Source organism: Homalodisca vitripennis, chromosome 1 (assembly GCF_021130785.1).
Source record: "Homalodisca vitripennis isolate AUS2020 chromosome 1, UT_GWSS_2.1, whole genome shotgun sequence".
NCBI lineage: Eukaryota > Metazoa > Arthropoda > Insecta > Hemiptera > Cicadellidae > Homalodisca > Homalodisca vitripennis.
Window position 1 is genome coordinate 102639540 of NC_060207.1, and position 14872 is coordinate 102654411.

Consider the following 14872-nt stretch of genomic DNA (forward strand, 5'->3'; position numbering starts at 1 on the left):
TGGGCACATTCAGATTCGCCTACCAAACCAAAAAAAGCCCGGCAAGATTTTTCTGCCAGAAAACTGATGGCAACGGTGTTTTGGGATGCCAAAGGGGTGTTGTTGTTGGTTGAATTCATGGAACGTGGGACGACCATTAATCAAGACGTGTACTGTGAAACACTAAAAACATTACGACGGGCTATACAGAACAAACGCCGTGGTATGCTGACTTCCGGTATCGTTTTTTTGCACGATAACGCCCGTCCTCACTCTGCTTGCAGAACAACAGCCCTTCTTAAGTCCTTCAAGTGGGACGTTTTCAACCATCCACCTTACAGCCCAGATCTGGCGCCAAGCGACTATCACCTCTTCATGCATATGAAGAAATGGCTCGGGTCCCAGCGGTTTGATGACGACGAAGAGCTCAAAGATGCGGTCACAGGCTGGCTCAAGGCACAGGCGGGTGATTTTTTATGCAGAAGGAATTTCAAAGCTTGTGAAGAGATACGATAAGTGCCTCAATCGTGATGGAGACTATGTCGAAAAATAGTGCAAAGATGTAGTTGTAAGATGTATATATTAAAATATTTTTACTTAACTTGGTGTATTTTTTTCAATCGACCGGAGGTTACTTTCTGAACAGCCCTCGTATAAATTAGACTAATATTGTTGTAACACATAAGAAAAACTGCAATACTACAGTTAATTGAAATTTAAATGAATAATAAGTTACTACAAGAATATTAGTGTACTACAAGAGAAAAGAAATCAATATTCTTGAATTTTCAGTATTTAGAAAAAAACATTTATTCTGACAAACTATGCATATATATATATATATATATATATATATATATATATATAAAATTGAATCGGAAAAAGTAAGCGCTCTGTGGTGTAATGGTAGCACATTCACCCGGCAAGTGAGAGATCCGGGTTCGACTCCCGGCGGAGCAAGTACTTTTTGCGATTCAATGTTTATTGAAATTAAATAAGGCAATTGCCATTTATACAATTTAATGTATATATATATATATATATATACATATTCTAGTATTGCTAGGTAGAGAAATACATTTCAAATAAAATAAAAGCAAAATGGGGTATTTTATTTTATATTATTTGAGTAAAAAGAATTTAAAAAATTCCAAAACTTGTTTAGTTTGTACAACATTATTATTTTTAAATTATGACCAAATATATCACTATCTATTTATTATTAAAGCCCATTTCATGTTAATCCAAAAAGATATAAAATATAACCAAATAACTTGAAAAATAAATTTTTTATAAACATATAACAAAAATCTTACGTTTTTAGCATTTTTAATAGGATAACTCCAGTTGAGCTGATAGTAAAAATATGTATAAGCCAATGGGTTAATATGGCCACTACTATCAGGACAACCAATTGCTTAGCATTTAGATGTAGCTCAGCCAGGCCACACTAAACATCAAGCTTAAGTTAACTCTTTAATCCATTGATGCAATTATCAATAACTTTCCTTTCAGTGGACATAAGACTACAGTGGACATTAGTTTGTTACTTCTGATTATAATAATTTAGATAATATTGTGTGTAACTGTTGTAAAATAAACTGACAAGCAGTTGCAGATATAGTTTTCAGAGCATATGGACTAAACCAATAGTTAAAAAAGAACAGCTGAGATTGAAAGATGAACAGAATTGTTTCATCTATGTTTCATTATAAATGTATGCACTCGCCTAATGGTTGTATACTTTTTTACGTTTTGACATCAATTGAAATGATGGCATATTAAAATTTCACAATATATTTATGAAGTCTATTGTTAAAATCTCAACATGACTACTTTAAACATCATATATTGAATATCAGCCATTCTGCATCAATCTTGGAACTAAACACAAAAATAATTTTAAAAACTAAGAAAATGGTATAGGTATAAGCAAACCTGAACATATAAAATTTGAGGAAATAAGTATCTAATGAAATCAAGTAATTTACTTACTTAAGCACATTTACAAAAAATACTTTGGTTTTGGTGGAAAATACTGTTTTTGGCAAATATTAGAGTACTACAAAAAACCATTTCTACCCCATGTATAAACTGCAGATAAAATAACTTTAAATGTGAAGTCTTTTCTATAAATATTGAGTGCTCTCTAAAACCTCTCTGTTTCCATTTTGTAACAAAATTATAACACCACATGCCACTACCGAATTCTATAATGAACTCAGGAGAGAAAAGCATGCACATTATATTATCACAATCCAGTTTATTAGCCTTTCTTAATAGACCATTTAATTAATATAAAGAACCTATTCATTTATTATACCATACTCATTAGCTGTAATCACTGTCGGTACACTTACTACTGCCTAAATCCACCAGGAATGCTCTATGCAGGTGCTTGTGGTAGACAAATGCTGCATGGACTCTGGAGCAACTCTGATGATCAATACAGAAATCATTCATCTGGGGGTTGCGTCCGAATAAGTAGCACTTTTTCTGATCCAGCATTAATTTCTATAAACATTAAATACATAAAGTTTAAACAAAGTTAAAACATTTCAAGACTAACTTGAGAGCACTTTGTTGGCAGTTTTCACATTCAGTAAATAAAATAAATAATTTACTAGTAATTAATGTGGAGAAGTCAAATAAATTTGTAAAACCAATTTGTTTAATTGAAAATGAAAGTGTGATTTCAAAAATCAGTGATCAAAAATCTGTTCATCACAAGAACCAATGACTAAGTGCTGTACTACATTCAAGGTTTGCTACCAATCAACACTCATAATTACATATACAGGCTATATCAAATTCCACGTCTTTCTATAAAGGCTGTGATAATACGACTGACGCCATGTTTTCTATATTAGTCATATCAGTCATATTTGACTGACAGTAAGGGTTGATATTTTTACTCTAAAATTGAGTTCTAGACTTTCATTTACAAGGAAAGTAAGAGGAATATAACCAACTTATTTACTAATTCAAAAGTTATGACTTAAATGTACCTTTGATATTACTATTAAAACTAAAATAATACGTGTTAACCGAATCAATATACATGTGACTCTACAACAATGCTGGCACATGCAAGTACAGCAGGGCAACCTGGACAGTAAGTTTTAACCAATCTTCTGACTTCAAGTTGAGATAATAACAACTTGTGTCTTCAATTTTATATAGCAGATAGTACATAATTTTCTATCATTTGTAATGTTGCCCTCTCTTTTTTCCACAAATATTTTGAGAATTACTTTTTACCATTTGATGAATTATATACAATTCTAATAGGATTATTAAGTTCTACAAAATTTGTGACTTCATCAGCTCTGAATTTGGTGATAGCCATTTTTCTTTTTGTTGCTAATAAATATAGTACATTAATATATAGTGCATTAACCATTAATGTTTTATTTCAAAGTTCAATGTTAAGCTTTCTGACTGACTTCATACCCTTTCTGTACCAAAGAGAATAACTCGCCATTTGGTCAATGTGATCTACACTACATTTTTCTGTTATAGTCTATTATGACTTTATGCTTAATTTTTTACATCCGGTGGTTCCTTCAGTTTTGTGTATCTCGTTCATTATGATGTTATCTTGGGTTCAAATTATTAACAGGAATAATATCAGGGTCATGGAAGGGGGACGAGTTAATATTTGCACTCCAAGTCTATTCTACTTATTTCATTTATAAATCATAATTCAGTTTTGTATTTCTTGGGAATTGATCTACCTCTTTTTAAGCTGTGCTTATGCTATACGTGTTAGCATGTAATAGTTTATATGCGAGAGGAATGCTCGTTAAAGTTAAAAAAATTTTCAATATACAACACTTGACTTTAATAGAGAGCTACATAAATTTTAAATGATACTGTCTTCTGCATCCAAATTAGGAGCAATATCAATTTAATTTTTTAACAGTATATTTGAGAGTCACAACCTTTAAACATTTTAATTCCATACTTGTACCTTTTAGTAGGAATATACTGCCTGTATCGTAACCTTCTCCGCCAAGGTACTATACTTTCAGCGACAATAATTTTTTTCCCTATAGTGCAGGGGTGCCCAACCTTTTTTACCCAAGGGCCACATTTTAAAGCCTTTATGGCCAGGCGGGCCAACATCCCAGGGGATTTGGAACCCCAAACAACTGAGTTGGGTAGGGGTTACGTCGCCGCACCGCGCGCTGTGCTGTGCTTTACGCGCGCTCTATTCGCCAGCCGGCAGCCACCACCGTAGTCAGTGAAATATGTCTGCAACTACTTTACTTCTTTCAACACTCATACTCCAACAAATGAATACGGCTCGTTCTGCGTGAAATCGGCTGGACTGCTTGGTTCTCAAAATTTGTATTTATTTAATATTTCAAATGCTTGTAAACAAATTTGGTTGTTTTGACAACAAGGCGGGCCACATAAAACTGACTCGCGGGCCGGATTCGGCCCGCGGGCCGTAGGTTGGGCAGCCCTGCTATAGTGTATGCATCTACTTTCAAGTACGTCCTTTTCTATTATATTCTATAGATCACAGTTGTATGTAGAAATTGAAGAACCAGCTAGATGAATTTAATCTCTGCTATATAGCAATACTACTGATTTTTTCCTCAGCTGTACTTGCAACAAGGAATAGTTTCAAATGTTAGGTATCAGTTGGGGGTATTATAATGTGCTTTTAATAATGGAAAATATACTATCGTCCAAATTGGATTGATACAGAGTAGCATTACTGTACTGCTGCCTACATGCAAATTACTTCAAACCCACTGGGATAATAATAATAATAAATTAATATGACTTCTTCAGAACAGTCTGCCAATTCTCTGATAACTTAATGCTATCTTTTTTGTTGAATTTAGTTTTTTATTAATTCTTTTCTAAGGTCTCGCCTTTATAATCAGCTGTATCACTCACTAGCTCAGCCAGGTTCACTTTAGCATCTGTTTTGACAGTCTAAGCCAGTAAACTTAGAAGAATGTCATGACACTAGTTGTGTAAGCAGAAGAACTAAAGATCGTAAACAAATTCATTTGGAATGACTCTAATTTTCAATTAAATATAAAAATTATGAGGGTGTATCAAATATAACCAGGACTGGTTATCTAAAAGATTCTGAAGGAGTCATTGACCTATAGTTGGTTGATCTGTAGGTAGCCTGTACTGTTAGGGAGAGTTGTTCAGTGTTTGGCCTCTCAGAACTGAGAGGCCAAACACTGTACAGGAAGAAGTCCTTTAATTTCTTTTATATAAAAAACTATTTGGGAATATAAAAATATTGGAAATGCTTAATATATAACAGTACCTGGATCAATTTATCTCCTTTCATGACATCAAGATGCAGCCCAACAGGTGGTTTTCCTGCCCTGTAACACAACATACCTATTTACACTTGACTCTTTTTTTCTCCACTTAAATTAAACAAAACTAAAATCATGAATCAAAGCATGCATATAGCCATGATTGAGACACAAGGCAAAAGCCTAACCGGCAGAGGCCTTGAAAGATGTGAGGGATCCACCCCCCTAAAACAGTCACAGCGACTTAGATATTATAGCCATGAATAAAATATTTCAAATTTGTCTTTTGAGTAAAGAACTTAATCCTGATTTAGGTACTGATTGTTCCAAGCATGGTTTTAACAATAGTAACATTAACCTGTTGAGGAGTAGCTGAAAGTTGTTCCAAAAGAGTACAGACGGTTATAGCCGTTTGATCCCAAAAGAGTATTGACGGTTATGACCGTCCATGACGGGGTTGCTAAAACAATCAATATTGCAACTGTTTATGCACTCTAGTGGCGTTCTTACATACTATTTCGACTGTGAAATGTTCAAAGTAATTATTGCTGTACAGTGCTCGCTCCTAGTGACGGAATACATAATCACAGATTTGCCGCCAAATGTTCTGTCATTTTCTCGCGCCACGTCCATTTATAGGCTATTCTCGGTTCTTGCAATTCATTGATCATTGATGTGCAGTGCTGGTTCCTAGCGACAGAATATAAAATCAGGGCTTTGCCGCTAATTGTTCTGTCATTTTCTTGCGCCAAATCTTTTATAGGCTATTCAGTCTGTTATTGCACCGGAGTGAAGTTTAGTGTTGTAACCGATTTATGAATATAGTTGTAAAATGAGTAATTATCTGGACAAAAGTGATCTTATTCTAGATGCGTTATGTGATGAGGATGATTCATGTGGTGGTGAAGTAATAGACTTGGACTATGAAGTTGATGTTTTTGGTTCGGACAATGAATTGTTCAACAGCAATAATGCCGGAACCTCTACAAATGGTGAGACATCGACTACTGATTGTGTTGACTTAAGTTTAGGGGATCTGTCTAACCCTATAGATAACAATATAGTAGTAAATTTTCCTAATGGGAACGTAAATGATTCTGTTCCCTGTCCCGTTTGTAAGTGGTACCATGATGATGAATTTGAACCTACAGTAAGACATTTTGACTCTTCTAAGTCAAAGGTTCTGGTTTTTGATGAACTAATGGACAGAGAATGGAAAGAGATTGATGCTTTTTATGAAATATTTTATTTTGATTTTATATTTCATATCGCAGAAGAGACAAATAAATATTTCAGGGACTCCTGTAAAGGTGAATTGCAAGAGTTTTCAAAGCTCAATAAGTGGACTCCAACTAATGCAGATGAATTGTACTGCTTTTTTGCTACGACCTTGCTAATGTCACACTCCAAGAAGAACTCTTTGAAGCAGTATTGGTCAACCGATCCACTCATTGCAACGCCTATTTTTTCAAAATTATTCACACAAGACAGGTATCTGCTGTTGCGTAGATTATTGCATTTTGATGACAATTGCAAGTCAAATGGCAAAGATAAACTTGCCAAAATTAGAACAGTTGTGGAAACTTTGACAAGAAAATATCGGACATTGCTACAACCGTACCAAAATCTGGTGATTGACGAATCACTAATGCTATGGAAAGGGAGACTCTCCTTTCGCCAGTATTTGCCAAATAAAAGGAAACGATTTGGTGTAAAGTTATTTGTTTTATGTGATTGCCAAACCGGTATTATCCTTGATTTTGTTATATATACAGGCAAAGGCACAAATGTTGACGGTGAAGATGATAAGGACAGTGGATTGTCATCAAAAGTAGTGAAAACTCTTATGGAGCCTTACTTGAACAACAACCATACGATTTTTATGGACAATTGGTATTCCAGTCCGGACTTGTTTTCATGGTTGGATATTAAAAACACTGGGGCCTGTGGGACTGTAAACCCAAAAATAAAAAACCTACCTTGTCTACCAAAGAAATTGAAAACAGGTGATGTTGCAGTACACAACAAAGATAGTATGATTACTGTAAAATGGTGTGATAAGAGGCCAGTAACAGTATTATCGACAGTAGACAAACATTCCATGGTTTCTGTCGATACAAGGTCGCACAAAGGAGTGCTAAAACCAAAATGTGTCCTGAACTATAATTCAAATATGGGTGCAGTGGATAAAAGCGATATGATGGTGTCATACAATGACTCCACTAGAAAGGGCACAAAATGGTATATCAAACTTTTCTTCCACCTCTTGGATCTAAGTGTTTTGAATGCATACTATTTGTACAGGTAAGTTGATCTCAAAACATATCTATATATAAATATATACAGTATATGTTCCTTATAAATATAAAGTTTTACGTATCGACCTATTTGTGTTACAATATGTGTTAGTATTTATAGGCAGTACATGGAATCAAAAAACCCAAATGCTAAGGTTCACATCATGGACTTCCGAATTAACATTATCAGACAGATACTGGAAGCACATGTTGCACCAAAAGAAGAGGCCGCAGCTGTGACACGTCCGTTGGGCGGAGCCCAGCAGCCGCTAAGCTTGTCAGATTGCAATTTCCCCCGCCCACTACCAGTAATGGAAAATGGCCGAAGGAAGCTAAAACGCTGCTTTGTGTGTTCAAATACAACACGGGGTGAGCGTAAAAGGAAAGAAACTGCTTATGAGTGCACAAAATGTGAAGCAGCACTTTGTGTGTACCCGTGTTTTGAACACTATCATATGTTTGTAAAATTCTAAAAAAAAACAAAATGTATGAATTTATCAAGTTGTAGGCTAGATCCAAAAAATACATTATTATGATATTTTGTAAGGTTTCAATACATTTTGAATGAAAACAACAAAAAATTTTTCTTTAATCCCTGGAGTTCATTAAGGATAATTTTGCTTACTCTAGTATACACTAGGTAGGATGACGGTTATAGCCGTCAGTACTCCCCAACAGGTTAAAATCATAAATTTTCAATTGGCATTATGGTATTGTAATTTTTGTAGAAAATCACATTTCATCTATCCCTCAATGTTTGGGTAAACCTACAGAAAAACAGTTGGAATTACTAACAGATTTTTTCAATCGATGTCATCAAAATATACAGGTCTCCCAGTGGGAATAAAGAAGTTTTTTTCCGTCTTTGAAAAGCTGTTGACTGAAGTGACAATAAACAGCCTGAAGTTTATTGTGATGGAAGATTCAACACTGATGTTCTGAATGTGAACAGTCCTATCACAAAAAGATTCCCCGACCTGTTAAGGTGAGGAGGGGGTCAATCCTTCCTACCATAGTTACTTTATTTACTGTTAAGGTGTTCAGTCTTTTCTGGTTGATTGACTTGACAACAAGCATGGTCAGGTTCTCAGCAACAGCAGTCAATAACGTCAACACAAACTTGACCGATACACAGGTTACCGTGATCAACACCTAAACCTTTTTTAGACCATTAGGGCCAACAAGCCATTATTAGTGGTTGTGAGCCAACAGAGGATCAATCAATACCTAGCAAAAAGAACATTCAGAGATAAAAAGCTCACAATCATTACATTTTAAACTCTTTCTTTGCAGATAAGACTATATGTGTCTTATCTTTGAAAAGAGAGATGGAGCTTTATAAATCCCATGGATCCACAATTTAGGAAATTTCAAGAGTCAATTTTCATTGATATATTGACATTTTCCAACATGAGCCGTCTCTATATCAAAAGCAGAGAGAAGAAATATGCAAGTGAATTACCAAAAGTGTATTTGTTTAGGGAGAAAAATTGTAATTTTTTCCTAAAATTAGCATGCACACAAATTATTCAGATGTTAAACTATTATTTCTAAATTATAAAAGAGTTTCATGTGAATTTTTTAAAGAACCATCAAAGTAGCTAAAGCTTAAGATGTTGCCAGGTTTCTATTTATGTCTAAAAATATATTAAAAACAGAACTTTGGCTTTAATCAACAATTACAAAATTACTGTTGTACAAAGAAATTAAACTGACAATGAAAACATCAGTGATCTCACAATGGTAGTAAGAAGTACAATAGATTTTTTGCCTCGGTTGGGGTTGACCAGGGTATTTGTCTACCTAAAAGTCAACCTTTAGCTCTGGTTCCATCATTCAGGAGGAAATTGCCAGTGATAGCAGATTATAAACCAGCAAAAATATTGAATGACCTGAACATGCATCCATGTGGCTTGTTAAACAATTCACTTTTACTAGGCTTCTTTAAACATCTGATTAACCTCTCTCTATAGTTTCAGTCAGGGACCCTTTTCCTCAAAGTGACCAAATTTACCCCAGATGTTAAGTAAGCTTTATTATATGATAGAAGAAGGAATGGAAAGTCAAAGACTTGTCACAAAGAACTCTCAATGTTTATCTCACACAAATTTCCCATATTCATCGTCATTGATGATAGATGTCTTAAAGGTCTTCGACAGATAATAATGCTTTTAGCTGCAAAATGTGAATCGACCGTATCAGGGTCGACCGCTTATTGGAAGTTACATGATCACAAATGGGTTAATCACCGCTTCCAGGCTTAGAAAAATTTCATTTAGTTTTCTAAAGTTGATTCAACTTTGAACCTGACAAAGTCACTTATTTGAAAGCCAAATATTACGTCTATTATCTGAAAAAATGTTTAGAGATAATTTAAGTTAATTGTTCAAATTAATTAATCAGTATATGTTGTATATATTGACGGTTATAATTAATTGATATCGTTTGTCAATATCGATATAAAATACCGGGTCCGCTTACCATACTCTACCCTACATTACTATAAGTATTAAGTTTAAATCATATGTTAACCCTTTTACTGCCGACTTCCGACATATCGGACGTCGGCATTTTTGCCGAAAACGCCAACGTCCGATATGTCGGACGTCTGTTTTTTTTATCGTTACTGGCTACTGTTATGTTCAAATGCCAAAATATTCGGTATTTTGGTTGTTTAGGAGCAAAGGATAATGAAAGAAGCCATTTGAAGAATTTTGGATTTCTATTTTCGTCGTCTTTGACTAGAATTGACGAACTACCTAGACAGCTGTCAAAACTAGTTGATCGGGTTATGTTACTGAAATCTTCGTTCATTGTTGTTGTTTACAATGTTATCGAAAGTTTTTTGAAGTGTTACTTTTGTTGATCAAGGATAAAATGAGTAAAAGAGTTACATCTAACTCTCCTGTGAGTGAGGGAACAATAATTAAGTGCAAGACGAACTGAGTGACGATTTCCTTCAGAATTTGTCAGATTCAGATGCCGAGAACGAATATGATATTATTGTTAGGGCTATTGATGACAATCAAAGTGATGTGGATGACACTGATGACGATCCTGACTGTATCTTACCATCAGATAATGAGGAGTTATTAGATAGTGAGGGGGATGTGGCACAGATAAGTTTACCTTCAATTTCCACTGGTAGGCCTATAGGAGGCCTACCAGTTTTGGGAAAATCCTCATAGTGCAGCTATGTTTCAAGGTAGCACCTTCAAATTTGGTATAAGTTCTAAGCAATTGCTCTAGTTTATAATGATATCATGCTCATAATTTTAGCATAATTTTAAAAATAAATTACAGATGCCAAACACAATTTTTATTTTTTTATTTATTTTTTATTTACATTATTTTTAAAATTAAATAATGCGTTTGTTTCAAATTAAAATGTCTTTTTATTATTTAAAAAACAGCATTTAAATACGAGTAAATAAAATAAAAATTCATGCAAATCTAATGAAAAATAAAAAAGATACAGCATTTTTTGTAAATGAATGCACAACAGCGATTTTCCTCCTTGGCAATTTTGACTGGTGCAATAAAAAAATGGCCGGCAGTAAAAGGGTTAAGTTACATAAATTGTAATGTAAAATTCTTTACTTCTTACAAACAATTCGAACACTCAATAAAACAACTGAATAACAAGTGTAGGCCACTTATTAAAGTATATCTTTCAATAATTTTGTAATTAAAATCTTAGTATTTTAAATCTAAAGTAGGAAGATTAAGGAATGCTCGGGTAGGGTACGATAAGCGGACCCGGTTTTTTATATCGAAGAATGTAATCATCTATACCTAATATTCGTATCTCTAATCCTAAACCATCAATCGATATAAAAGTATAGTCCTCAATAACAATCATATGTTTTATATTAAAATATTAATTTAATATTTACAGTGATTAAACGAATTATTATAACAAAAATGAGGAAAACTGAAGACAACCATATTTGCTCCTCTCACAGTTACAGTTGTTTCTTTCCCACAAATTTTGAATAATGGGTGTTTCGGTACAAGTCCAACATGTTGAAACCACGTAAAATATGTCATCATTTTTCAAAGCAATGTTGTGTATTTTTATAAAATTGACTGCCATTTTTAATGATCAAATGTTACTTATGTAAAATTGAAATATTACCTTACGTGTATTATTTGAAAGTGTTTACAGCTGTTGATATAGATTATATAGATTTTTATAGATAAGTTAACTGTTCAAAATAATTAATCAGTATCGATTGATTACACTGATGGTTATGATTAAGTAATATCATTTGCCAATTTCGATATAAAAAACCGGGTCCGCTTATCGTACCCTCCCCAAATGCTCTAAATTGAGGGATTTTATCCCTTATATGGGAATTCTTTTTATTAGGCTAGTTTTTCCTGTCTTTTTACTTTAATATTGCTATCTCTATTGCTTTTTAAGTAGACTACTTTCCCTCCAGTAGCGTGTTTTTCTCCTATCATAAAAATTTACAAAACATGCGAAATGGAACTTTTAGATATTAGGCTACTTCAAATTTTGTTACCGTTTATAATTGTTAAAGCCTATGACTATGGCAAAGAATTGTTAACCTCAAATTTGCAGACTATTCACAAATTTACTTTATTCCTAATATTAACATATCATCTCACCAATTAGGCACATCATAATGGTTTGCCATAATATATTTTTAAGTCCAAAAGAATTAATTAACGATAATTTCATTGAACACACTACCGAAAGGTTAGATAAACGTCCAACACATCAACACTAAAACTGTCTGTTTTGTTTTCTTCAACCCGGTCTGGTCGGCGGGCGGTCGGTTTACTAGGCAGTAGGCACTAGTAGGTACAAATCAGTTTTGCCAATCCCTTTCTTGATTCCATAGCAAAATTAAATTTTGATGTGAGAATTCTCATGTTTGCAATTCGCCGCTTTCACACTACACAGCAGACAGCATTAGCAAAGTACGTGCACTCCACTGCACGATTTGCAAAATTGTGTGGTGCTTACGCATGATATGACTTTACTCTATGTTATAACATACTAGATACGGGATAGTCGTTGAATAACGTATTAGGATCGATACAGCTAAAATCAAGGTAGCCTGTTATCGTGATATTAGGTTATTGTTGAAAACCATTTATTTATTATTATTCTATTTCATACTGATATTCAGAAGCAAACGACTAGTGACATATTGCGTTATTCCTTGACTATTATCGGTGTTGGCGTTATTGCTCAGCGGTGGTCCTCACGGCTGGAGCCCTAATATTTCGATAAGGTGTTTGTCGTGTTAAGGGGAGCACGAGGGCAAAAATTGAAAAAAAATTATTTATGTTTCTAATAATTCTACAACTTGTAACGAGTAATTTGATGTATAAAACATTATATAAAAACGTTTACATAATTAATTTTTGAAATCATTTGTGCAGTGCTTATATACGCAAAATTTGCTATATGTGATTTGATACAGTATGCACTTTATTTGTAAGTTGCTTTAGTTTTATTTTTTGTAGTCCTGATCATAAAATATCTAAACTGGAATGTCTGGGACATGTCCAGAAAAGAATGGGCACAAGATTGAGAAGACTAAAACCAGAAAACAAACGTATTATCTTATCTGACGGTAAAGGCTTAGGTGGCAAGAATAGGCTATCTCAAGCTGTCATTGATCAACTCCAGACCTACTATGGTTGAGCAATAAGAAGGAACACAGTCTCTACAACATCGAGAAAGACATTTGTACTTCCACAAGATTTCAAGTGACAATGACCCACACCACGGTTTGTGTCCGAAAGGCAAGACAAGTTGGTGCGGATACCAAAAGGCAAATGCTAAAGGTGAGACTTACAGCCACAAAAATAGTATTCCTGTGGCTGTAATGGAATTTATAAAACTAGTTTTTAAAAGTCTATCTGACAAAGAACTGAGTTTGCGGAAATGTTTACACGGCAAGACACAAAATCCAAACGAAAGTGTGAACGCGGTTATTTGGTCTAGGCTACCCAAAACCGGCTTTGTTGGACTGAAAACACTACATTTCGGAATGTATGATGCTGTGTCAGTGTTAAATAGTGGTAATGTAACTAAATGCAAGTTGTTTCAAAAACTAGAGATGAACATTGGAAAGTCTACTGTTCTTAGCATGAAACAAATGGACCAACACCGCATCAAAGCATCGGAGCGTAACTCTTCAGATTTCAATAAGCAAGCGAGGCAAAAGAAAAGACAAGTGAAGAGAAACCTGGAAGATAAGGAAGAAGACCCTGATGACCTAAGCTATGGAGATGGCCAGTTTTAGGTACTTTAAACTAAAGTTTTTGCTTACAATTTTATGTATTCATAATTATTTGCCGTTTCTCGAAAAACAGGGTTTTTAAACTTTGAACGCAGATTCAACCAAATTTTTACCAAAATTCACCAACATACTAATGCACACTTTAACACAGGGAAATATAGATATATCTAATAGTTCAAAAGAAAAAAGTGAATTAAATTTTAAATTAATAAAATGCATTGTAATATTAAACAATGTAATAAAAAAATATTAAATATGCTTTTAAATCCTTATGTTAAAGTGTACTTTAACATGTCTAGAATACCTGGTAAAAATTTGGTTAAATTATCTTTAATGGTGTCTGAGAAAGCTGTGCTCAAAATTGCAACATAACATGGGGAAGATACAACACTCGTGCTCCCCTTAAAGATAGTAGCACATTCTACAGAGGAAACACTGTAAAATGCGCGAATTGAGACAATGGGCCTCCGTGTGATAAGCATGGAGAGGGAAGATGTAAACGAAAACTGAAAATGGTGAACTAGCAGTGCAACATGTGTTATTGTGAAAACTTTTCATTTGTGAATTTGTAGAAGTTATAAATCCAAAATAAGTGTAATTAAGAGGATAGTGTAAATATCCTTGCACCTTGCTTGTTTATGTGTTGATTTTTATTGGCTCACTAATTACTTACTTGAAATAAAAGATTAAATTCGTCAATGATCCTCTTGCAGCAAGAACTTAGCCAGGAAAAATTGTCGTGGGATCCAGAAGACTGATATTAATATTTTCCCGTAGTGGACAGAAAGTAAGGCCCCATTTTGTTCCTTAAAAGGTTCTTGACCCGTTTCCTTGTTGAGAACGATCTTTCATGTCAGTAATACTGAATTATTTAAATAATAATAAAAATAATTCAAAAGTAATGACAATGTGGGGGGTCCACACCCTGTGGACTTTGCTACGTCTATGTCTTGAAGCTCTATTAATTAAATGTTTCAGAGAAGGAATCTTTCCTGACACTTACAATTTGTTTAGT

At 34.1% G+C, this 14872-nt stretch overlaps 1 protein-coding gene across 1 annotated transcript in view; it reads right to left on the bottom strand.

Moving 5' to 3' along the window:
- The window catches only part of LOC124368135 (nuclear inhibitor of protein phosphatase 1), a 28940-nt gene extending 16555 nt beyond the window's left edge, over window positions 1-12385 (bottom strand). Inside the window, exons 1-3 of the mRNA XM_046825411.1 lie at window positions 12209-12385; window positions 5282-5342; window positions 2340-2493 (exon numbers count right to left, since the gene is read on the bottom strand). Of these exons, the coding sequence (XP_046681367.1) occupies window positions 2340-2493; window positions 5282-5342; window positions 12209-12237 (244 nt within the window). The 5' untranslated portion in view covers window positions 12238-12385. The remainder of the gene's footprint in view (window positions 1-2339; window positions 2494-5281; window positions 5343-12208) is intronic.
- Between the last annotated feature and the right edge of the window lie 2487 nt (window positions 12386-14872).